The 26,271-nt window shown below is 37.3% G+C and overlaps 1 protein-coding gene across 1 annotated transcript in view; it reads left to right on the top strand.

Annotated features, from left to right (window-relative positions):
- MFSD14B (major facilitator superfamily domain containing 14B) overlaps positions 1-26,271 on the top strand; it is an 82,242-nt gene that overhangs the window by 5,737 nt on the left and 50,234 nt on the right. The window contains exon 2 of the mRNA XM_082843607.1: positions 26,127-26,222. Within this exon, the coding sequence (XP_082699733.1) occupies positions 26,127-26,222 (96 nt within the window). The remainder of the gene's footprint in view (positions 1-26,126; positions 26,223-26,271) is intronic.

Here is a 26,271-nt window from a genome sequence, read left to right as displayed (position 1 = left end):
AGTCTTTTATCAGATATATGTTTGCAAATATTTTCTTCTCAGCAGAAGTTTTAATGAAATTTAATTTTATCAATATGCTCTTTAGGGATTGTGTTTTTGGTTTCATATCCAAGAAATCCTAACTCAGTATCACAATAATTTCCTTTTATATTTTTAGAATGTTTTTAAATTTTACAATTAGGTTTATGACCCATTTTGAATTAATTTTTTATATGGTGTACAGTATTAGTGGCAGTTCTTTTTTTGCATATGGTAACGTGAATTGTTGCCTCTTCTGTTGAAAAGACTTATTCACTGAATTGCCTTTGCACCTTTGTCAAAATTCAGTTATCCATGTATGTGTCAGTCTATTCTGGATTCTTTATTTTGTTTCATTGATCTGTTCGTTTATCTTTACATCAGTACCATTCAATCGCTATTACTGGAGATTCATAGTAAGATTTGGAACGAATAGAGTTTGTCCTACAACCTTGTTCTTCTCTTTTAAAACTGTTTTGGCTATTCTGGGTCCTTTGCATTTTAGAATTATAGAATCAGCTTGTCAATTTCTACAAAAAAGCCTGCTGATATTTTCATTGGGCTTTTGTTGATCCAGCAGATCAGTTTAGGAAGAATTGAAAACAGTATAGTCTTCTGATCCATAAATGAGGTATTTCTCCATTTATTTTAGATCTTTAATTTCTTTCAACTGTGCTTTATAAGTTTCAACAGGTCTTTTGTGTCATTTGTCACATTTTCCCTATATCACACGTTTTAGGTGCTATTGAACATGTAAATGTAATATAAATGTAAATTATTAAGAAATTTTAAATTCACAACTGTTTGTTGCCAATATATAGAAATACAGTTGATTTAAGAAAAAATTTTAATTGTGATATAATATACAAAATTGTAAATTGTAACAAAATTTACAATTTAATTATTTTTATGTGTATAGTTCAGTAGTGTTAAGTATATTCACATTGTTGTGCAACCAATCTCCAGAACTTTTTCATCTTCTAAAACTGAAACTCTATATCCATTAAAGAGCAACTTCCCATTTACTCCAGCTCCTGGTAACCACCATTCTGCCTTCAGTTTCTGAGTATTGACTACTCTAGATACCTCATATAAGTGGAGTCATATACATAATTTGTCATTTTCTGACTGGCTTATTTCACTTAGCATAATGTCCTCAAGACATGTTGTCTTCAAGATTGTTGAAGGCATGTATGGCATGTGTCAGGATTTCCATTTTTTAAAAAAAATAAATTATTTATTTATTTATTTTTGGCTGCGTCGGGTCCTTGTTGCTCCGTGCTTTTGGCTGCGTTGGGTCCTCATTTCTGCTCACGGGCTTTCTTTAGTTGAGGCAAGTGGGGGCTACTCTTCTTTGCGGCGCATGGCTTCTCATTACTGTGACTTCTCTTGTTGCAGAGCACGGGCTCTAGGCACGCGGTATTCAGTAGTTGTGGCACACAAGCTCTAGAGTGCAGACTCAGTAGTTGTGGTGCATGGGCTTAGTTGCTCCGCGGCATGTGGGATCTTCTTGGACCAGGGCTCGAACCCATGTCCCCTGTGTTGGCAGGTGGATTCTTAACCACTGTGCCACCATGGAAGGCCTTTCCTTCCTTTAAGGCTGAATAATATTCCATTTTCTGTATGTGCCACATTTTCTCTATTTATCTTTTGATGAGCACTTAGGTTGTTTCTATCTTTTGGCTATTGTGAATAATGCCACTGAACATGAATGTACAAATATTGGGTTGACCAAATTGTTAACATATTATGGAAAAACCCGAACAAACTTTTTTGCCAACCCAATATTTCTTTGAGATCCAACTTTCAGTTCTTTTGCATATCTACCCAGAAGTGGAATTGCTAGATCATTGGATAATTCTATTTTTATTTATTTATTTATTTTTGGCAGTACGCGGGCCTCTCACTGTTGTGGCCTCTCCCGTTGTGGAGCACAGGCTCCGGACGCGCAGGCTCAGCGGCCATGGCTCACGGGCCCAGCCGCTCCGCAGCATGCGGGATCCTCCCGAGCTGGGGCATGAACCCGTGTCCCCTGCATTGGCAGGCGGACTCTCAACCACTGCGCCACCAGGGAAGCCCTATTTTTAATTTTTTAAGGAACCATTATACTGTTTCCCATAGTGGCTGCACCATTTTACATTCCCACCAACAGTGCACAAGGGTTCTAGTTTCTCAGGTGGAGAAACTCCTCATCAACACTTGTCATTTTCTTTCTTTCTTTTTTTTTTACAATACAGAATACAGTTAACTTTTATTTTTTTAATAAATTTATTTATTTATTTTTTACTGCATTGGGTCTTCGTTGCTGCACATGGGCCTCCTCCACTTGTGGCGAGCAGGGGCTACTCTTCATTGCAGTGTGTGGGCCTCTCACTGCGGTGGCCTCTCCTGTTGCGGAGCATGGGCTCTAGGCACGTGGGCTTCAGTAGTTGTGGTGCATGGGCTTAGTTGCTCCACGGCATGTGGGATCTTCCTGGACCAGAGCTCGAACCCGTGTCCCCTGCATTGGCAGGAGAATTCTTAACCACTGTGCCACCAGGGAAGCCCAACACTTGTCATTTTCTGTTTTGTTTTTGTTGTGGATAGTAGCCATCCTGATGTGTATGAAGTGATATCTCATTCTGATTTTGCATTTTCCTAATGATTAGCATGTTGAACATCTTCTCATATGCTTGTTTGGCCATTTGTATATTTTCATTAGATTTTGAATTGGATTATTTGGATTAACTCCTTATCAGATACATGTTTTGCAGATATTTTCTCCATAGGTTGCCTTTTCACTCTGTTGATTCTGTCCGTTGATGCACAAGTTTTAAATTTGTATAAAGTCCAGTTTATCTATTTTTACTTTTGTTGCCTGTGTGTTTTGGTGTCATTGCCAAGAAATCATTGTCAAATCTAATGTTGTGAAGCTTTTCCCCTATGTTGTCATCTAAGAGTTTTAGAGTTTTAGGTCTTATGTTTAGGTCTATTTTTTTCCCCGCTAATCCCAAACTCCTAATTTATCCCTCCCCATAGGTCTTTGGTTTATTTTAAAAGTTTGTAATTTTGTTGAAGCTCGATATATGTTGTTTCTTTTGTTGCTTGTCATTTTGGAGTCATGTCTAAGAATCCATTACTAAATCTAAGATTTATCTCTGTGTTTTCTTCTAGGAGTTTTATGGCTTTTAGCTTAGTTCATTCATCTGTTTTGAGTTAATTTTTGTGTGTGGTGTGAGGTAGGGTTCCACCTTCATTCTTTATATGTGGAAATTGAGTTGTCTTAGCATCATTTGTTGGAGAGCCTGTTGTTTGCTCATTGATTGAATGGGTTTGGCACTGTTGGCAAAAATCAGTTGGACATAGATATATGGATTTCTTTGTGGGCTTTCAGTTTTATTCAGTTGGTATATATGATAGACTCTCTCTTGCTTCTATGTTGACAAGTCACTGGTGTTTACTGTGTACTGTGATCCTTGAGTTGGGGGTTATGTGGGGGACAAAGGGAGTAGCTTTCAACCTTATCTTTTTCCAGTTGGCAGCAGATGACCTGATTGACAAAAGCCAGATGTCCTAGTTCATCTGGACTTTTCAGGTCATGTTGAGAAAGCAGGTGAAGGGGTTGGTGAAGATTGTCCTTTGCCTAGATACACACTATCCAGGCCAGACTTCTTAGTGTGGGTAAGGGATAGGTGGGTAAGTAAAGGTCTGTGCTTTACTTTGCCTGAGACTCCTATTACAACTTAACTCAGGTTGCTGCAGTCCAGGCTACCTACCATATGTATGTGCTGATTCTATTTGTGGAGAAATTTGGGCTCTCTAAGAAAGGCATTGTAAGTAATACAAGTGGTTAGTAGCACATACTCTGGAGGTATGTGACTCCCTGGATGTAATACCAGCTTTGCCACTTACTAATCACTTGAATCAGGCAAGTACTTAAGCTCTGTGCATCTGAGTTTTGTCATCTATAAAGTGGGGATAATAATAGTTCCTGTGTCAAAAGATTGTAGTGAGGATAAAATGATAGTAATGTGCTTTGATCAGGGCTTGGCATGGTGTCTATTGCTGCTGCTGTAAAAGGATAATTTTTGCCTGTGTGTATCTCAGAATCCTTTGTAATAGACTGTCCCTCACCTGTGTCCTTGTCCTTCAGAGTGTTTATTTCCATTTTAAATTTTACATTTCATGAAGTGGGAGCCGGGATAGTTTCTTCTATTGCTGCCATGGTTCCCAGCATCTAGCTGACATATGGTAGAGCTCAACAAATATGTGTTGAATGAATTGATCCCTTGGAGTTCAATTTTTTTTTTTTTTTTTTTGGGCTGCGCCACATAGCTTGCGGGATCCTAATTCCCAGACCAGGGATTGAACCCGGGCCACAGCAGTGAAAGCGCCAAGTCCTAACCACAGGACCACCAGGGAACGCCCTGGAGTTGAGTATTTTTATTGTTAAAGAATGTTGATAGAAATAGGAATATTTACAAAGACAGTTCTTGGGATCTTAGTTTGCTTTAAGTTGGTTGGTAGTTGATAAATTAAGTTTGAAAACTTGAGTGAGGGAAAAGCAGTTCTTTTACAAATATTTAATGAATGCTTGGTCTGTCCTACATGATAGCCATGTCATTTATTCAGCTATTTAATGTGAGACTGACAAATTTTTTTTTTTTTTTTGCGCTACGCAGGCCTCTCACTGTTGTGGCCTCTCCCGTTGTGGAGCACAGGCTCCAGACGCGCAGGCTTAGCGGCCATGGCTCACGGGTCCAGCCGCTCCGCGGTATGTGGGATCCTCCCGGACCGGAGCACGAACCTGTGTCCCCTGCATCGGCAGGTGAACTCTCAACCACTGCGCCACCAGGAAAGCCCGAGACTGACAATTTTTTTTAAAGTTTTGCGAAAAAGTCATTTCATCTGGAGAAATAAGCAGTAAAATTGTTTTTCTGACTTGCATTCCAATATTATTAGGTAGGAGGAAGAAAAGCAAAGCCTTTAGGTATAGTCATTTATTTGCTTTTTAAAACCATTTGTGTTCTCCTCGTGTTTATATTTAAAAGCTTTCTAGTAAAAAATTTATTTTTGATGGAGCATTTTACTAACCAGGTATATATGATATAAGCAGAAAGTACCATAAGTATGAATTATTAAAATATTGAGGGCTAATAGTGAAACATACTTTTCCTACATGTCTTTTATAGTAAAGCAGAGATGACTGACTGAATCTTGTGGCAGTACTTTCCAACTATGGAGTACCAATTTTCAATTAGAATGTATTTTAAAATAATTTTTTTTCTGTCCAGAAGTATGATGGAGCCAACAGTTTACATAGTTATAGACTTGGTTCCTTAAAATATCAAACTCAAATATTTCATTTTAACGTTGTGCATGACATAATAATGTATTTGATAAAGAGATTTATTATTGTACATAAGAAATCCAGGAATAGTGTGCTGTGCTTAGCAGTTTAATATCACCAAGGACCTGGTGGGCTCATTACATTCATAAGCTTCACTCTTCTCAATATGTTGGCTTTTGGTCTTTAGGATTGATCCCTTGTGGTCTCTTAAGTTCAAGTGCATTTTAACAACCCTGCATTTTTAGTCCTGCCACCCCACATTTACTGTTTTTGACATTCTATTTTACATCTTTTTGTTTTGCGTATCCCTTAACTGCTTATTGCAGATATAGATGATTTTGCTACTTCTTTCTTTACACTTTCCCTACTAGCTTTATACATGGCTGATTTATTACCTTTACTGTATATTTGCCTTTACCAATGAGATTTTTCCTTTTATAATTTTCATGTTTCTAGTTGTGGCCCTTTTCTTTTTTTTTCCTCTTAGAAAAGTTCCTTTTAACATTTCTTGTAAAGTTGGTTTGATGGTGCTGAACTCTTAGCTTGCTTGTCTGTGAAACTTTTGATCTCTCCATCAAATCTGAATGAAATTCTTTGTTGTAGGTTTTCCCCTTTCATCACTTTAAATATCATGTCCCTTCCTTCTGGTCTGCTGAGTTTATGCTGAAAAGTCAGCTGATATTCATGGGAATTCCCTTGAATGTAACTTGTTGCTTTTATTCTCTCTTTATCTTTTATTTTTGCCATTTTAATTACTGTTTATCTTGGTGTGGTTCTCTTTGGGTTGATCCTGTTTGGGATGTCTGTGATTCCTGGACCTGGAGGTCTGTGTTTCCTTTCCCCCGTTAAGGAAATTTTCAGCTATTATGTCTTAAAATATGTTTTCTCTCTCTTCTCCTTCTGGGACCCCTATAATGCAAATGTAGTATGCTTGATGTTGTTCTAAAGGTCTCTTAGGCTGTCCTCCTTTCTTTCTTTTCCTTTTGTCTGTTCTGCTACAGTGATTTCTACTCTGTCTTCCAGCTTGCTGATCCATTCCCTTGTATCATTCAGTTTGTTGTTGATTCCTTCTAGTGTATTTTTCATTTCACTTATTGTATTCTTTGTCTCTGTTTGGTTCTTCTTTATATTTGCTTGTTATATGTATTATATACGCACAAAAGTTTAACTCTTTGTTAAACACGAGTTTTTAACTGTAATAGAGTCCAACATAACTTTTTCTTGCATGGATGGTGACAATAGTGTTGTGTATACAAACTCATCATGAAACTAAGGGACCTAATTTTGGGGTCTGTGATCTGTTTTGAGTTGCTTGTTTTTTAGTGTAGCAATATATACATAACATAAAATTTATCATCTTAGACATTTTTAAGTTCATAGTTCAGTGGCATTTAAGTATATTAAAGTTGTTGTGCAACCATTACCATTGTCCATCTCCAGAACTTATTCATTATCCCAAACTGAATTCGGTACCCATTAAACTATAACTCCCCAATTCCCTTTCCTCCCAGCCCCTGGCAACCACCATCTACAATCTATCTCTGTGAGTCTGACTACTCTAGGTACCTCGTATAAATTGAATTATACAGCAACTGTCCTTTTATGACTGGCTTATTTCACTTAGCATATTGTCTTCAAGGTTTATCCGTGTTGTAACATGTCAGAATGTCCTGTCTTTTGTACTGCTGAAAACTATTCCCTTGCATGCATATACCATATTTTGTTCATACATTCTCCACCAATGGACTCTTGGGTGGCTTCTACCTTTTGGCTGTTGTGAATAATGCTGCTGTGAACGTGGGTGAACTTGGAGACCCTGCATTCAATTCTTTTGGGTATATACCCAAAAGCAGAATTGCTGGACCTCTAGGTAATTCTATTTTTAATTTTTTTTTAGGAACCCCATACTGTTTTTCACAGTGGTTGTAGCATATTACATTCCCATTAACGGTGCACCAGGGTTCCAGTTTCTCTAAATCTTTGTTAACACTTGTTTTTTCTGATTTTAATTTTTTTTTTAGTCATGGCCATCCTAATGAGCACAGGTAATATCTCATTTTGCTTTTGATTCTCATTCCCCTAATGCTTAGTGATGTTCAGTGTCTTTTCATGTATTTATTTGTTCTTTGCCCAATTTTTTATTTGTCCTTGAGTTGTAGGACTTTTAAAAAATATACTCTGTATGTTAATTTCTTATCAGATATGTGATTTGCAAATGTTTTCTTCTATGCGTTGTCTTTTTACTCTGTTGGTAATGTCCTTTAATGCACAAAAGCTTTCTATTTTGATCAAGTCCAATTTATCTATTTTTTTATTTTGTTGCTTTTTCTTTTGGTGTTATATCCAAGAAATCGTTACCAAGTCCAGTGTCATGAAGCTTTTCCCCTATGTTGTCATCTAAGAGTTTTATAGTTTTAGCTCTTATGTTCAGGGCTTTAATCCATTCTGAGTTAATTTTTTGTGCATGATGTAAGGTAGAAAAGGTCTACATGTGAATATCCAACTTCCCCAGCACGTTTGTTGAAGAGACTGTCCTTTCTTCATTAAATGGCCTTAGCACCCTTGTTGCAAATGATTTGACCATTATGCAAGTGTTCATTTCTGGATTCTATTATACTCCTTAGGTCTATATGTCTGTCTTTATGCCAGTACCACACTGTTTTGATTAGCTTTGTACTATGTTTTGAAATTAGGAAGTGTGAGAACTACAGTTTTGTTCTTCTTTTTCAAGATTGTTTTGGCTATTCAGGATTCCTTGAGATTCCATGTAAGATCATGATATCCTCAAACAAATAATTTTACTTCTTCCTTTCCAGTTTGGATGTCTTTTATTTCTTTTTTTCCCTAATTAGTCTGGCTAGAACTTCCACTACTGTGTTGAATAGAAACTGAAAGCGGGCATCTTTTTCTTCTTCCTGGTCTTAGAGGAAAAGTTTTTTCAGCCATTGACTATTTTGACATTAGGTGTGGATTTTTCATATGTGGCCTTTATATTGAGATAAGATAATTTCCTTCAATGCTAGTTTTTTGGAACTTTTTTTTTTATCATAAAAGGGTGTTAATTTTCTCAAATGCTTTTTCTGCATCAGTTGAGATGGAGCATGTGGGTTTTTACCCCCCTTCATTTTAATGTGGTGTATTCCATTGGTTGATTTTTATATGTGAACTATTCTTAACATTCCATGAATAAATCTCACTTGGTCATGGTGTATAACCCTTTTCATATACTGCTGCATTTGGTTTGCTGGCGTATTGTTAAGAACTGTTGCATCAACAGCATAAGGAAAATTAGTCTCTAGTTGTCTTTTCTGGTAGGGTCTTTGTCTGGCTTTATACAGGTAATGCTGTTTTCATAGAGAATGTTGATAAAATGTGGTCAGTTGTGAGAAGAGTTTGAGAGGGATTGGTGTTCTTTAAATGTTTGCTTTAAAGTGAAGCCATCAGGTTCAGGGCTTTTCTTTGTCAGGAGGTTTTTGATCACTGATTCAATCTCTTTATTAGTTCTAGGTCTGTTCATATGTTCTGCTTCTTTATGATTCAGCCTTAGTAGATTTCTAGGAATTTGTCTCTTTCATCCAGTTAATCCAACTTATTGGCTTACACATGTCCAAGTACTGCCTTATAACCTTTCTTTCATTTCTGATTTTAGCAATTTAAGTCTTCCTCTAGTTTTTTTTGGTTTTCCAAAGATTTGTCAATTTTTTCATATTTTCATAAATATCAACTTCATTTTGTTGATTTTCTGTGTTGCTTTTCTGTATTGCATTTATTTCTGCTTTAATCTACTGTTTCCTTTTTCTTGCTTTGTGTTTAGTTTTCTCTTTTCTAGTTTCTTACAGGGAAAAGTTAGATTGTTGATGTCAGATCTTCTGTAATAATCAGGCATTTACAGCTGTAAGTTTCTCTCTAAGCACTGCTTTAGCTGCATTTAACAAGCTTTGATATGCTGTGTTTTCCTTTTCCTTCATCTGAAAGTTTTGTAACTTTCTGTGTGATTTCTTTTTTGACACATGGCTATTTAGGAGTATGTTGAATAATGTTCATATTTATGAATTTTCCAAATTTTCTTATGTTACTGATTCCTAGCTGCATTGTGTTCAAGAACATAGTGTGATTTTTAATTCTTTTTTTTTTTTTTTTTTTTTGCGGTACACGGGCCTCTCACTGTTGTGGCCTCTTCCATTGCGGAACACAGGCCCCGGACGAGCAGGCTCAGTGGCCATGGCTCACGGGCCCAGCCACTCCGCAGCCTGTGGGATCTTCCTGGACCAGGGCACGAGCCTGTGTCCCCTGCATCGGCAGGCGGACTCTCAACCACTGTGCCACCAGGGAAGCCCCACCTCATTGTGGTTTTGATTTGCATTTCTCTAATGATTAATGATGTTGAGCATCCGTTCATGTGTTTGTTGGCAATCTGTATATCTTTGAAGAAATGTCTGTTTAGGTGTTCTGCCCATTTTTAGATTGCGTTGTTTGTTTTTTAGATATTGAGCTGCATGAACTGCTTGTACATTTTGGAGATTAATCCTTTGTCAGTTGCTTCATTTGCAAATATTTTCTCCCATTCTGAGGGTTGTCTTTTCATCTTGTTTATGGTTGCCTTTGCTGTGCAAAGGCTTTTAAGTTTTCTTAGGTCCCACTTGTTTATTTTTGTTTTTATTTCCATTACTCTAGGAGGTGGGTCAAAAAGGATCTTGCTGTGATTTATGTCATAGAGTGTTCTGCCTATGTTTTCCTCTAAGAGTTTTATAGCATCTGGCCTTATATTTAGGTCTTTGATCCGTTTTGAGTTTATTTTTGTGTATGGTGTTAGGAAGTGTTCAAATTGCATTCTTTTCCATGTAGGTGTCCAGTTTTCCCAGCACGATTTATTGAAGAGACTGTCTTTTCTCCATCACATATTCTTGCCTACTTTGTCAAAGCTAAGGTGACCATGTGTGCATGGGTTTATCTCTGGGCATTCTATCCTGTTCCATTGATCTATATTTCTCTGTACCAGTACCATACTGTCTTGATTACTGTAGTTCTGTAGCATAACTTGAAGTCAGGGAGGCTGATTCCTCCAGCTCTGTTTTTCTTAAGATTACATTAGCTCTTTGGGGTCTTTTCTGTTTCCATACAAATTGTGAAATTTTTTGTTCTAGTTCTGTGAAAAATGCCATTTTTAGTTTGATAGGGATTGCATTGAATCTGTAGTTTGCTTTGGGTAGTATAGTCATTTTCACAGTGTTGATTCTTCCAATTTAAAAACATGGTGTATCTCTCCATCTGTTTGTATCATCTTTAATTTCTTTCATCAGTGTCTTATAGTTCTCTGCATACAGGTCTTTTGTCTGCTTAGGTAGGTTTATTCCTAGGTATTTTATTCTTTTTGTTGCAGTGGTAATGGGAGTGTTTCCTTAATTTCTCTTTCAGATTTTTCGTCATTAGTGTATAGGAATGCAAGAGATTTCTGTGCATTAATATTGTATTTTGCTACTCTACCAAATTCACTGATTAGCTCTAGTAGTTTTCTTGTAACATCTTTAGGATTCTCTATGTATAGTGTCATGTCATCTGTAACAGTGACAGTTTTACTTCTTCTTTTCCAATTTGGATTCTTTTTATTTCTTTTTCTTCTCTGATTGCTGTGGCTAAAACTTCCAAAACAATGTTGAATAATAGTGGTGAGACTGGGCAACCTTGTCTTGTTCCTGATCTTAGAGGAAATGGTTTCAGTTTTTCACCATGGAGAATGATGTTGGCTCTGGGTTTGTCATATATGGCCTTTATTATGTTGAGGTAGGTTCCCTCTGTGCCTACTTTCTGGAGGGTTTTTATCATAAATAGGTATTGAATTTTGTCAAAAGCTTTTTCTGAATCTATTGAGATGATCATATGGTTTTTCTCTTTGAATTTGTTAATATGGTTTATTACATTGAATGATTTGTGTATATTGAAGAATCCTTGCATTCCTGGGATAAAACTCGCTTGATCATGGTGTATGATCCTTTTAATGTGCTGCTGGATTCTGTTTGCTAGTATTTTGTTGAGAATTTTTGCATCTGTGTTCATCAGTGATATTGGCCTGTAGTTTTCTTTCTTTGTGACATCTTTGTCTGGTTTTGGTATCAGGGTGATGGTGGCCTTGTAGAATAAGTTTGGGAGTGCTTCTCCCTCTGCAGTATTTTGGAAGAGTTTGAGAGGGTTTGGTGTTAGCTTTTCTCTAAATGTTTAATAGAATTTGCCTGTGAAGCCATCTGATCCTGGGCTTTTGTTTGTTGGAAGATTTTTAATCAGTTTCAATTTCAGTGCTTGTTCTGTTTATACTTTCTGTTTCTTCCTGGTTCTGTCTTGGAAGGTTGTGCTTTTCTAAGAAGTTGTCGATTTTTGTCCATTTTATTGGCATATAGTTGCTTGTAGTAATCTCTCATGATCCTTTGTATTTCTGCAGTGTCAGTTGTTACTTCTCCTTTTCATTTCTAATTCTGTTGATTTGAGTCTTCTCCCTGCTTTTCTTGATGAGTCTGGCTAATGGTTTAACAATTTTGCATATCTTCTCAAAGAACCAGCTTTTAGTTTTATTGATCTTTGGTATCCTTTCCTTCATTTCTGATCTGATATTTATGATTTCTTTCCTTCTGCTAAATTTGAGTTTTGTTTGTTCTTCTTTCTCAAATTGCTTTAGGTGTAAGGTCAGGTTGTTTATTTGAGATTTTTCTTGTTTCTTGAGGTAGGCTTGTATAGCTATCAACTTCTCTCTTAGAACTGCTTTTGCTGCATCCCATAGGTTTTGGGTCATCGTGTTTTCATTGTCATTTGTTTCTAGGTATCTTTTGATTTCTTCTTTGATTTTTTTCGGTGATCTCTTGGTTACTTAGTACGAATTGTTTAGCCCCCATGTGTTTGTATTTTTTACAATTTTTTTCCTGTAATTGATATCTAGTCTCATAGTTTTCTGGTCGGAAAATATACCTGATACGATTTCAATTTTCTTAAGTTTACCAAGGCTTGATTTGTGACCCAAGATATGATCTATTCTGGAGAATGTTCCATGAGCACTTGAGAAGAAAGTGTATTTTGTTGTTTTTGGATGGAATATCCCATAAATATCAATTAAGTTCATCTTGTATAATGTGTCATTTAAAGTCTGTGTTCCCTTTTTTATTTTGTTTTGGATGATCTGTCCATTGGTGAAAGTGGGGTGTTAAAGTACCCTACTATTATTGTGTTGCTGTCAATTTCCCCTTTAATGGCTGTTAGCATTTGACTTATGTATTGTGGTGCTCCTATGTTGGGTGCATAAATATTTACAATCGTTATATCTCCCTATTGGATTGACCCCTTGATTATCATGTAGTGCCCTTTTCTGTCTCTTGAAATAATCTTTATTTTAAAGTCTATTTTGTCTGATATGAGAATTGCTACTCCAACTTTCTTTGATTTCCATTTGCATGGAATATCTTTTTCCATCCCCTCACTTTTAGTCTTTATGTGTCCCTAGGTCTGAAGTGGATCTCTTGTAGACAGCATATGTACAGGTCTTGTTTTTGTATCCATTCTGCTAGTCTGTGTCTTTTGGTTGGAGCATTTAATCCATTTACTTCTAAGGTAATTATCGATATGTGTGTTCCTATTACCATTTTCTTAATTGTTTTGGGTTTGTTTTTGTAGTTCTTTTCCTTCGTGTTTCCTGCCTAGAGAAGTTCCTTTAACATTTGTTGTAAAGCTGGTTTGGTGGTGCTGAATTCTTTTAGCTTTTGCTTGTCTGCAAAAGTTTTAATTTCTCTGTAGAATCTGAATGAGACCCTTGCTGGGTACAGTAATCTTGGTTGTAGGTTTTTCCCTTTCATCACTTTAAATATGTCCTGCCACTCCCTCTGGCTTGCAGAGTTCCTGCTGAAAGATCACCTGTTAACCTTATGGAGATTCCCTTGTATGTAGTTTTTTGCTTTTCCCTTGCTGCTTTTAATATTTTCTCTTTGTACTTAATTTTTTTTTTTTTTGCGGGCCTCTCACTGTTGTGGCCTCTCCCATTGCGGAGCACAGGCTCCGGATGCACAGGCTCAGCAGCCATGGCTCACGGGCCCAGCCACTCCATGGCATGTGGGATATTCCCAGACCGGGGCACGAACACGTGTCCCCTGCATCGGCAGGCGGACTCTCAACCACTGCACCACCTGGGAAGCCCCTGGATCATCTTTACTGTCATTACTCTGAATTCTTATTCAGGTAGACTGCCTATTTTCTCTTCATTTGTTTGGTCTGGTGGCTTTTTTACCTTGCTTCTTCACCTGCTGCATACTTCTCTGTCTTCTCATTTTGTTTAACTTATTGTGTTTGGGGTTGGGGTCTCCTTTTTGCAGGCTGCAGGTTCATAGTTACCGCTGTTTTTTGTGTCTGCCCCCAGTGGGTGAGTTTGGTTCCGTGGCTTGTGTAGGCTTCCTGGTGGAGGGAACTGGTACCTGTGTTCTGGTGGGTGGGACTGGATATTGTCTTTCTGGTGGGCAGGGCTGTCTGTTGGTCTGTTTTGGGGTGTCTGTGAACTTCTTAAAATTTTAGGCAGCCTCTCTGCTTATGGGTGGGGTTGTGTTCCTGTCTTGCTAGTTGTTTGGCATGGGGCATCAAGAACTGGGGCTTGCTGTCCATTGGGTGGAGCTGGGTCTTAGTATTGAGACAGAGGTCTCTAGGTGAGCTCTCACCAACTGACATTACGTGAAGCCAGGAGGTCGCTGGTGGTCCAATGTCCTGGTCTTGACCTGCCACCTTGGAGGCTCAGGCCTGACACGTGGCCGGAGCACCAGGACCTCTCAACCACACTGTACTCTTGTTTCCAACACACCCTGCAGGCAGAGATCCAGGAGACTGAATGATGTGGTAGGAATTCTCACCTTCTTCTGGCTTCTGTCCGGTGTCCCAGCATCTCTTACTGCAACAGCTTTGGGGCAAGTAGTATCCAGCCACTAAAGTTGCATCCCACTCTCATCCCAGCTGTTTGGTAGGAAGAAATTGCCCTCTACCCTTCTAGGTTATTCTGGCTGGTCAAAATGGCTGAAACTCTCACCTTAAATACCATCTTCTACTAAAGATAAAAGAGGGTGTATCTTTTATTTTTAAAGGGTATGGGTGCTAGTGGATGAGAGAGAATGATTTAATGTTGCACAATATAAATATCTTTGATATTGATTGTAAACAGGTCCTATAAATGAATATGAAAGATTATACTCTTTATGAAAAAAAGTGTGTAAAGAATGAACAGACAATTCATAGAAAAATAAATATAAATTCCTAATAATCATAGGAAAGAAGCTCAACTTCACTTGTAATCAGAGAAATGCAAAATAAAATGATAATCATTTTAAAAATCTAACAAATTTTAAAATTATTTGTAGTCTTAGAATATGGGGAAACAGGTATTTTCAAACACTGTTAATGAGACCGGTTCTTTTTAAAATTTTTGGTAACTTTTAAAAAGTTTTTTTTGTTTTTTATTTATATTCAGTTATGAATACACTCATATATTCATCCCCCTACTCCACCAGTTGAAACACAGTCTTATTTCATCTGCATTTTGTGTAAACTGGTCCTTAAGTATCAGCTGAGTTGAATCCAAGCTTTTGTTTGTTTTATTTTATTTTGGCAAGAATAAGTTAAAAGTGGTGTTATTTCTTGTTGTAGCACATGATGCAAGAAATAATCTTTGACTCTCTTAGTGATGTTATGAATGATCAGGTTTCAGGTGTTAGTCTGATTATTCCTTTATGAAGTACCTTGTTCACTTTTACCTAATGACTTTCACGGCCATTAATAGTTATTGCCTAGATTTACTATTTAAGTGAGCTTATTACAAAGTGTGAGGATTATATGTTAATCATTCCTTCTTCATTCATTATTGAAATTCTTAAAAAGGAGAACTTTAGCTAATCAGTATTGGGTTACCCTGAGATATGGAAAAGCAGAATAAATGCTTCTCTCTTTCTCTCTTTTTTTTTTTTTTACTCCACATTTACCAATTTTCAGAATAATGGCTTAGTTTTCTAGCATCCACCAAAGATTGATGGACTTACAAATTTGAATATATATATGTTTCAATCTGTGGCAGACATTACTCTTTTTACTCAGTCTTTGCCCAGTGCCGTTTCCTTCAGGTTGGCTCCTGAATCCTTTTGATATGACTGTAGTCTGTGATAGCATCTTTGCTTTTGGAAAGATATGTTCCAGGATCATGTACATATTTTGCCCCAAACCTGGAATCAGCTCATTGTCTAAAAAGTTCAATTTTCTTTTAGTGGGAAATGATATTTCAAGACCACAGTCTGGGCTCTAGGAGATGTTCGCTTCTGTTGGGTTTGCTCATTTTTTTCTAGGTCTTTTCAGTGAATAGAATTAGGAAATCGTAACTATTTTCCTTTAAGGTAATGTGTATCATAATCTATACTGATATTTTTAAACCAGATTTAGGATTTCAAGTATTTACTTCTTTGATTTTATATTTGTATCTCTTTCTCTTACAAAGAAAATCTTGGTTCCTAGAGACAATAGCATAGTACCTTATTTACTCTGTTCTACTAGTTACATTTGAAAGTTTCAGGAAATAAAAACAATGTTATTAGTACCAACATGATTACTTTAAAACAGTTCAAGATTTTTTTGACCCTTAGAATGTAGCCTCTAAGGATGTGCGTTCAAATTCTGTGTTTTAAAGCAACTAAACAACATCTTGATACACAGGTTGATTTATTTCATTTGGATTTAATTTTGTTTTAGAATTAGGTAACGCATTTACATGGTTCCAAAGTCAAATATATAAAACAAGGTATGAAATCTTGCTACCATCTCTGTGGCCTCCATTTCTCTCCCTCCTTCCTTCTGTATGTAACTGCTTTTCTTTGGTTGCTTATTTTTCTTTCCACCTGTGTTTTGTTTTTTAATATAAGCAAATATATGTGTGTACATAGGTATTCATATTATTTGATCATCTCTTAGATTAAAAAGTACTGTACATTGCACAGTATTGTGTGCCTTGCTTTTTTTTACTTAACAACATATTCTGATCATTGCTCCAAAGCAATATGTAGACATCTCCTTTTATTACTGTATAATACTCCAGTGTGTGGATTGACTATAGTCTACTCTGTCAGTACTTTACTGAATGAACCGAGTCCCTTGTGAAGGCAGAAGCACTATCAGAGTGTTCCCAAAGCCTTGTGTGTATGACACCTCATATTTTGGCCGTTTTGTCTTTGGGACAAATCCCTAAAGTGGGATTGTTTCTTTGGAGGATAAATATGTAAGTAATTTTGCTAGATGTTGCCACATTGTACCATTTTTCATCCCATTAGCAGTGTAAGAGAATATTGTGAAACTTTGGAAGTTTTGCTATTCTGATAGTGAGAAATTATCTGAGTAAACCTCAATTTTGCATTTTTCTTATTATGAATGAAGTTGTTGAAGTGCTATTTGATATCTTATTCTATGAACTGTTTGTGCTTACCTTTTGCCCATCTTACTATTGCGTTGTTAGTCTTTTTCTTCTTGATTTTTTAGAAGAATTTTATATGTTAGAGATATTAGTTGATTAGCTGATGTAAGTTGAAGTGTATTTTTTTTTACCCACAGTTTGTACAGCTTTTTGATTATAATTGGTTCTTATTATAATTTAAAGTGTGTATATAACCTTTGGCGCAATTCTACTTCCAGGAATTTATCCTAGAATGCTGTACATTTGTATATATGAAAGGATATTAGTTGTCCCAACAATTCCATTCCTTGGTTATAGCCAAGGGAATTGGAAATCTATGTTTCTACAAAAACTTGTACATCAGTGTTTATAGCAGCACTATTCATAATAGCCAAAGGTAGAAAAAACTCAAGTGTCAATTAAACTGATGAATGAATACACAAAATGCAGTATATCTATACAATGGAATATTGTTTGGCCATAGAACTGAAAAATGAACATGGATGAACTTTGAAAATATTGTGCCGAATGGAAGCAGCAAGACACAATAAGCCACACGTTTTATGATTACGTTTGTGAATTCTATTTATATATGATTCTAGAATAGGCAACTCCACAGAGACAGAAGGTAGATTAGCAGTTACCAGGGGATGGGGTGAGGAGAAAATGGGGAGTGAGTGCTAATGGATATGAGATTTCTTTTTAGGTGATGGTTTTAGAACTTTGTGAATATATGAAAAACCACTGAATTGTATATTTGAAAATGGTGAATTTCATGGGATATGAATTATATCCCAATAAAAAAATTTTAATGAGTATCTCCAACCTAATCATGAGAGAACATTAGACATATTCAAACTGAAGGGCATTCTACAAAATAACTGGTGAAGTATATACCAGAACTCCTCAAAAGTGTCAAGATCATGAAAAATAAAAAATAAAAATCTTAGGAATCATCTCAGATTGGAAAAGCTTAAGGAAACAGACCTAAATGCAGTGTGAAATCCTGGATTAGGTCCTAAACTAGGAAAAAGAAAAAATTAGTGGGGAAAATAGTGAATTCAAATAAGATTTGTAGATTAGCTAAAGTAGTGTAGTAATGTTAGTTTCCAGGTTTGAATAATTGTACCATAGTTATTTAAGATGTTAACATTTGGGGAAGCTGGTAAGGGGTATACAAGGACTCTACTGGTTTTACAGCTTTCTATAAGTTTAAAATTATCTCAGAAAGTTTTAAAATGAAAATTATTAATTGCAACAACATTGAAAAAGTGGAAACTCCATTGATAACGATCAATATGGAATGGTTAAAATAATGCTATATTCATACAGTGGAATACCATGTAGCTATTTGTATACAGTGACATGGAAAGATATAGAATAAGGTAAAAAAAAAAGGTAATATGTATATCCTGTTACCATTTATATAAAAGGATGTTTTTACCTGTGAATGTACATTCATAAAAATATATGACAGATTTCTAGCATTGTGATTGCCTGTGGAGAGTAGAACATGTATATTCCCTTACTTTAAGGTTTTATGACTTTCATTTGTTCATGTAACAGTTGTAATATTTTTAAGTGTATATATTCCATAAAAAGGAATGCAGAAAGATAATAAACTCATTAGTCTCTACTGTTATATAAAACATTAGGTGGAAGAGAAGTGCTAAGTCCAAGTATGTAGTTCCCTTAATACTGCCTTTCATGTATTTGATATTTTGGTTCTTTGTATTAAAGCTCATCAGCTAACTTTTAGGAGTATATGTGCAGTGATTCATTGGTTTGTTGCTGTGTCCTACTTTGAATGAAATCCATGGAGTACTTGTTTTGCACCATGTCTTGTTTTGATGACTAGTTACAAGCTTCTATACTATAGCCAGAGTGATGTTAAACCCCTTGTCATGTCTCCTTAGGAGAGAATCACAGTAGGCTTAAGAGAGCTGAGACTAGGGGCTTCCCTGGTGGCGCAGTGGTTGAGAGTCCACCTGCCGATGCAGGGGACACGGGTTCGTGCCCTGGTCTGGGAAGATCCCACATGCCGCGGAGCGGCTGGGCCCATGAGCCATGGCCACTGAGCCTGCGCGTCCAGCGCCTGTGCTCCGCAACGGGAGAGGCCACAACAGTGAGAGGCCCGCGTACACACACACACACACACACACACACACACACACAAAAGAGAGCTGAGACTAGAAGTTGTTTTCCTTAAGCAATACAATGTTAATTCCTCATATTAAAAAAATAAAATCAGTGCTTACTGTTTCCTATGACGGGTAGTATACAGTCTTTTAAACAGAATGCTATGGACAATGCCTTTTATTTACCTATAAGCTAACTTTCAGTATGCTAGGAAAATCATCACTGAGTTAAAAACTTCCTGCATTTAGCACCCTGGAGTACCCTACATGTGAGAGGAAGCTCAAAGACAAGTCTAGACCTACAACTGCTCTTGGCTTTTTCTATTTGAAGTTTATGTTTGAAAGAAATAGGTCTTAATCCATATGGATGCCTCATCATTAATCACACAGGCTTCCTTTCCTTCTATTGAAGAATGCCCTTTTGGGGTCCCTTACATGATTTCGAATATTCCACATGCTTATATATGTAAATGTATGTATATATACATTTTTCTTTAATTGTGGTAAAATACATATAATATAAAAATGGATAAAATGGTAAATTTTAAGTGTACAGTTCAGTAGTATTAACTATATTTGCATTGTTAATCGACAGAACATTTTCATCTTGCAAACCAAACTTACACCCATTAAACAACAATTTCCTCTTTCCTCCTACCCTGGCCTGTGGCTTTGGCATCCACCATTCTACCTTTTGTTTTTGTTTTTTTAAAAAAAATTATTTATTTTTTGGCGGCGTTGGGTCTTCACTGCTGCACACGGGCTTTCTCTAGTTGCAGCAAGCAGGGGCTACTCTTTGTTGCAGTGAGCGGGCTTCATTGCGGTGGCTTCACTTATTGCGGAGCACGGGCTCTAGGCACGTGGGCTTCAGTAGTGGTGGCTCACGGGCTTAGTTGCTCCGCGGCATGTGGGATCTTCCTGGACAAGGGCTTGAACCCGTGTCCCCTGCATTGACAGGTGGTTTCTTAACCACTGCGCCACCAGGGAAGTCTCATACCTTTTGTTTCTATGCGTTCTTCTACTTTAGATACCACATATTAGTGGAATCAAAAAGTATTTGTTTTTTTTTGTGACTGGTTTATTTCACTTAGCATAGTGTCCTCAAGGTTCATTCATGTTGTAACATGTTTCACATGCTTATATTTTAAGTCATTTGTCACCCACGTTCCCCTGCTTCCGAACACCACTGATACTGTGAAGTGTTGTGTTTTTTTTTGTAGTCTAGCGTTCAAAAAATGATTTCTCAGACATTTGTGTTTGCTCTTTCTAATCACAAATGTCTATAACATATAGTGACTACACAATCTACTCTTTTAAATAAAATAGTAAAAAATGATGTTTGTGATGAAGGGTAATCTCACACATTTTTCATTGAGTTATGTTTGGACTAAGGATGATATTGGAGAGTTACAAAAGAGACTCAAAAATAATCTTAAGAGTTTAAAATTAATCATGAGGGCAACGGGGTGGGGAGTTGTATCAGTTACTATTTGCTACATAAGAAACTACCCCAAAATTTAGTGGCTTAAAACAAATATTCTTTGGGTTAGCAGTTTTGGCTAGGCTCAGTGTGGGGTTCTTCACTGGATTTTTTTGGAGTTACTCATACTTCTTTAGTCATCTGCAGGCTTGATTGGAGTTGGATGATCTCAACTGGCCTTGCCCCTGTATCAGGCAGTTGGCAACGACTATTCACTGGTTGGTCTGGAGGGCCTCATATGCTCTCATTCTCCTATGCCTAGATGGTATTTCTTCATGTGGTCTAGAAGGCCTCTGGAGGCCTATGTCAGAAGTCCGTGTTGTTACTTTACCTATCTGTTGGTTAGATCAAGTTATTAAACCACCCCAGATCTAGGGAAGTGGAGAAATAGACTACCTTTTGATGGAACTGACAGCACAGTCATGTTGTAGAAAGGTTTTGTGTACAGGAATGGGAGGAACCTATAGCTCATTTTTTGCAGTCTTCTACAGGAGTAATAGAATAAGATTTGTATTTTAGAATGATCACTCTGAGTGTAGTGTCAAGAAAGATTTGGAGGGGGCAGTGAAGAGGAGTCAAGGCAGGATCATCTGTGGGAGAGATGGTAATGTGAGTGTGTAAAAACATCATCACACACTTTTCATCCTCTGCTTCTAAACATCTCAAGATGTTCCATACTGATTTATAAAGAGGCAAAATGGAGAGGGGAGACATTGAACTGATCCAGAGAGGCTGCACTAGATAATGTTCAACAAGAAATAATCAGTTAAGCTTTGATAAATACTTTCTAATTAGCTCATAATTTAAAGGAGAAGCCTGTGTCACTTTTTTCATTAGCATACTAGCCACCAAGAGCTTAGGAAGAATTGGAAGGAAAGCAGATTTATTTTTGTCACCATTTCATATCCAGTTGCCCACACAAAGTTCCCACCATACCAGGGCCCGGCTGTCATGCCACATTGGTATTTGCTAGGGATGAATGATAATTCAATTAAAGTAGTTTATGTAGAGGTGAAAGAAAGTGTTTGCATTTTAGAAGAGGTGTTTGTTAATTTAAACAATTTCTCACTGACAGATGTAAGCTTTTAATGTTTGAACAAAAGGTGGGTTGTCTATTTTTTGCAAGGTGTTAAAAATAGCATAATTATATAATGATATGTGCACACAGACAAAAGTGTGTACCTGTTTTTATATTTAATCAGCATTGCAGCCACATGGATCTCTTTTCCAGTGGTCTCCATAAATAGAGCTTGCCTGGGAAAGAAGCACTAAATCACAGAAATTGCAAATGAGAAATAGGGTGGCCCGCCTATGCTTTCTACTGTGGGTGGTTTTCAGAGGGTTTTTTTGTTTTGTTTTGTTTTTAATTCTTGTGTGCATGATGCTTGATAAACAAAATGATTTAAAAGGAATAGTTAGGCTATTTGTTGACATATTCACTTGCAGTTTGAGAGTAGTTTCTTTGCAGTGTGGGGTGGGTAACTATCAGAATTTCCACCCAAATAATTTGGAAATTATTAGTAAATGCATATAACCCATTTACTTTTTTAAAAGTTATTTTTGCCACCACTTCTGCTTTTGTTTTCATGCTGTGGATTTTAAAACAGATTACAGATATCTTCTTATTTCAAAATTTAATACATTAGCATGTGGCTCTAAGGTGTGAGGATATTTTAAAAAATCTTACTTCAGTACCATTATTACAATGAGTATAAGTCTTGAGTATCATCTAATATTCCATTTTCAAATTTCCATGACTGTGTTGATGAAAAATTAATCAGTCGATCTAAGAAAGAAATGGAAAATTTTGAGCCAAATTTGAGGATTATAACTGGGAAGAGCATCTCAGAAAACTCTGAGAACTGTTTGGCCCATCAGAAGTCAAGACACAGTTATATTAAGCTTTTTTGAGACAGAGCGTTGTCCATCAAATGACATATTATTGACAGTTCACACAATCCAGATCTGAGTGCCATGTGACACCTTATCAAGAAAAGAATGTTATCTTTAAGGAGTTGACTTAGGAGAATGTTGTTCTTCATGGTTGAGGGGAAATTTCTGCTGATGGGGAAGGTTTGGTTGATGCATAATGCAGATACACAATCCACAGTGGGGAGAGAGGGGGTGCCAAATGGCAGAGAAAATTTTTTATGTTTAAATTTTTCTTGTCTTGGCATAAAATACGAATTTTATTTCACAGTTGACTCAGTTTTTTTCCAGTTAGTTTGAGTCAAAACCCAAAGTGCACATATTGCTTTTGGTTAATATTTCTTAAATTTGTTTTAATCTATATACTGATGTAGTATATGGTTCCTCCCCCCCACCCCATACTGTTTCTTTGAGGAATATGGGTCATTTTTTTCTACATTCTGGGGTTTGCTGTTTAAAAGACCAGAGAAAAGACATCAGTCTCAGAAGAGCTCCTTCTTCTATATCATGTGTATTTTGTCGAGTGCTTGTTATATAGAGAGAAGAGCTATTTGGGATACATCTCTGAACAAAACAGACAAAAAATCCTTTTCCTTCATGGCATTTACATTCCCATTCCAGGGGAGGTAGACAATAAACAGAATGAAGTTTGTTAGACATCTTCTAGAAAACAATAGAGCATAACAAGGGAATAGGGACGTGTAGGACCAGTTGGATGTGTTAGATGTGTGGCCAAGTGCAGTAGGAGCTAGGGAGGGTGGAGCAGAGGAGTAACATCTGATTTACATTTAAATGGTTGCTCTGGCTGCCCTGCAGAGGGTGAAGGAGCTAGGATGGAAAGCTACTCTGTTATTGGCACAATTACAATGGCAGAGTTTCTGACTCCAGGGGCTGGAACAACTGATGCAGAAGGTCTCCTCACAGGCAGAGGCTGATGAGTTGCTACCATTTCCATTCACTATTCTATTGATAAAGAACTGATGAAACTGAAACCTCACAGCTCAGATGGGATTTGAACCCACAGGCTGGGATTCGAACCCAGACTTGAACCCACTGTCTTTTAATTGAGGTCACACACCTGGTCTCAGGATTTAATGATGCTCAGGTTCTTTATGTCTTGTCACAGAAAGAATTCAGTGAGAGACAAAGTGATAGGTAAGTAGATTTATTTAGAGAGATAACACATTCCATAGACAGAATGCAGTTGTCTTGGAAAGTCAGAGCGGCCTAGGGAGAAACACTGCACAGACAGAGTGTGGGCCATCTAAGAAGGCAAGAGGCCCTGAAATATGGGGTGGCTAGTTGTTAAGGGCTGGGTAATTTCATAGGCTAACGAGTGGGAGGATTATTCCAACTATTTCGGGAAAGTGATGGGGATTTCCAGGAATTGGGCCATGACCCACTTTTTGGCCTTTTGTGATTGGCCTCTGAACTGTCATGGCGCCTGTGGGTATGTCATTTAGCATGCTCATGTATTACAATGAGTGTATACTGAGATTCAAGGTCTAGTGGAAGTCGAATCTACCACCATCTTGGACCTAGTTGGTTCTAACTAGTTTATGCTGTATCCAAGGCTATGTCATTCTTTTAAAGGTTGTGCTCTACCCCCTTCCCTCCTTGTTTCAAAACATGGTTTGAAGGCTGGGTTGTATTAAAGATCTTTTTTTTTAGTTGTTTGATGCTTAATTGCTTCTTTTTCTTTTAAATTTTGTAAAATGCTTTCTGTTTTTCAAATGTCTTATTTAGTGACATTTAAAACTACTTATTATTAGACATTGCAAAAATCTAGAAATTTACAAGTTTGGATTTTTAATAACAATTGTTCTTGGCCCGTTTTGAAAATTTTCAAAACTACAAAAATTAAAAGAATAGTAAAATGAATAGTCATTCCCTTCATCTAAATTCAACAATTTAACAAAATTAAATTTTGTGACATTTGCTTTAGAAAGTATATATGTTCCTTTTTTTTTTTTTTTTTGCCAAATCATTTGACAACAAGTTGCAGTAACATTAAGGCTGTTGCAGGAAAGATAGCGGGAGTGAGAGGATGGTCACCTCCTATCTCAGGCGAGTCCCTGGGACAGCCACCAAGTGTGGGTTCTTGGCTTTGCACAGGAAAGAATTCAAGAGCAAGCCATAGTAAAGTGAAAGAAAGTTTATTCAGGTAGAAACACACTCCATATACAGAGTGTGGACCATCTCAGAAGGTGAGAGAGGCACCAGGGTACGGGGTTGTCAGTTTTTATAGGGGTAGGTAATTTCATAGCCTAATGAGTGGGAGGAGTATTCCAGCTATTTTGGGGAAGGGATGGGGATTTCCAGGAATTGGGCCGTTTCCCACTTGTTGACCTTTTATGGTCAGCCTTGGAACTGTTATGGCACCTGTTGGTGTGTCATTTAGTGTGCTGATGTGTTACAGTGAGCATATACTGAGGCTCAAGGTCTAGTGGAAGTCGACTTGTGCGCCATCTTGAACCTAGTTGGTTCTAACCAGTTTATCGTGTCCTCAGGCCATGTCATTCTTTTAAAGGTTGTGCCCTGCCCCCTTCCTGTCTCAATGCCAAATGATTATCTAATATATAGTACATATTGAAATTTTTTCCTCTTGTCTCCTTTTTATCCAGGATCCAGTTCAGTATCCCCCATTTGTTTTCTATGACTCTTGTTTCCTTTAATTTGTACAAGTCTCCTACCTTTACTTTGGTCTTTTATGACATTGACTTTTGTGTGTGTGTGTGCGGTACGTGGGCCTCTCACTGTTGTGGCCTCTCGCGTTGCGGAGCACAGGCTCCGGACGCGCAGGCTCAGTGGCCATGGCTCACGGGTCCAGCCACTCCGCGGCATGTGGGATCTTCCCGGACCAGGGCACGAACCCATGTCCCCTGCATCGGCAGGCGGACTCTCAACCACTGCGCCACCAGGGAAGCCCCGACATTGACATTTTTAAGGAGACCAGGCCAGTTGTCTTGTAGAATGTCTCACAATCTGAATTTGATCATTTCCTCATGATTAGATTCTAATTAAACCATGCAGATGTGCTTTTACCTTTTGAAGTCTTAAAAATATAAGCTTAGGAATAATGGGGATTTTGCAGAGTCTTTTGTAAGTATCACTTCCAGTTATTACAAAATGCTAGTACAGCACTTGATTTTGTAAAAACCATTGGCACAGAGTCAAAGAACATTAAATTGAGTGGACTTTTAGGTTTTATCTCCAGAAGTCATAAACTGCAGAAAACTAGCAGAATAGGCACAGTTTTTCAAACAAAACAGAAACAGAAAGCTGGATTTTGACACCTTGAGGTATCAAAGTGTGTTTTCAGATTTGACCTAGTCCTTATTGTTCTTCCCCACCTCCTATAATTTTACGTCATCTGTGCTGCCCCTGAAGCTTTTGAGCATATCCCCTGCCTACCACTCTTGTGTGGCAAGGGAAACTTCAGGCTTAGGCCAAATTGCTAAGGAACACATAATTAATGTGTTCAGACAGAATATTCAGGTCCTGGAACTCCAGTCTCTTGAAGAAGCAGTTGATTTCCTACCAAAGTTCCAGTGATTTGCATTGATGGGACAAGTAGAAAGTCTCATCAATGGCACCTTCCATGATTAGGGAAGATGAAGAAATCAGAGATACCACAGAATTAAGTTTTATCTTAAATAATATAGGTAGGTCCTAAGTTTATTTTATACAGTTTGTGTGTGTGTGTGTGTGTGTATGTTAGATACCATTTTAGGATAATGAGTTTCTTATAGCTGTTTACTATTTTTCATAATAATTTCCTTCCTTTTTTAGCTACAAGGCTTTGGCCGACCAAGTGTACACCATGCTGCTCTTGTCATCTTCCTTGAATTCTTTGCATGGGGCCTATTGACAACTCCAATGTTAACTGTAAGTATTGCTGAACTAGGTCCTTGTTTATGAGAGCAGAGACATTGTT

The sequence above is a fragment of the Leucopleurus acutus genome, assembly GCF_964270905.1.
Source record: "Leucopleurus acutus genome assembly, chromosome: 7".
Taxonomy (NCBI): Eukaryota; Metazoa; Chordata; class Mammalia; order Artiodactyla; family Delphinidae; genus Leucopleurus; species Leucopleurus acutus.
This window is presented reverse-complemented; position numbering and strand designations above follow the sequence as displayed.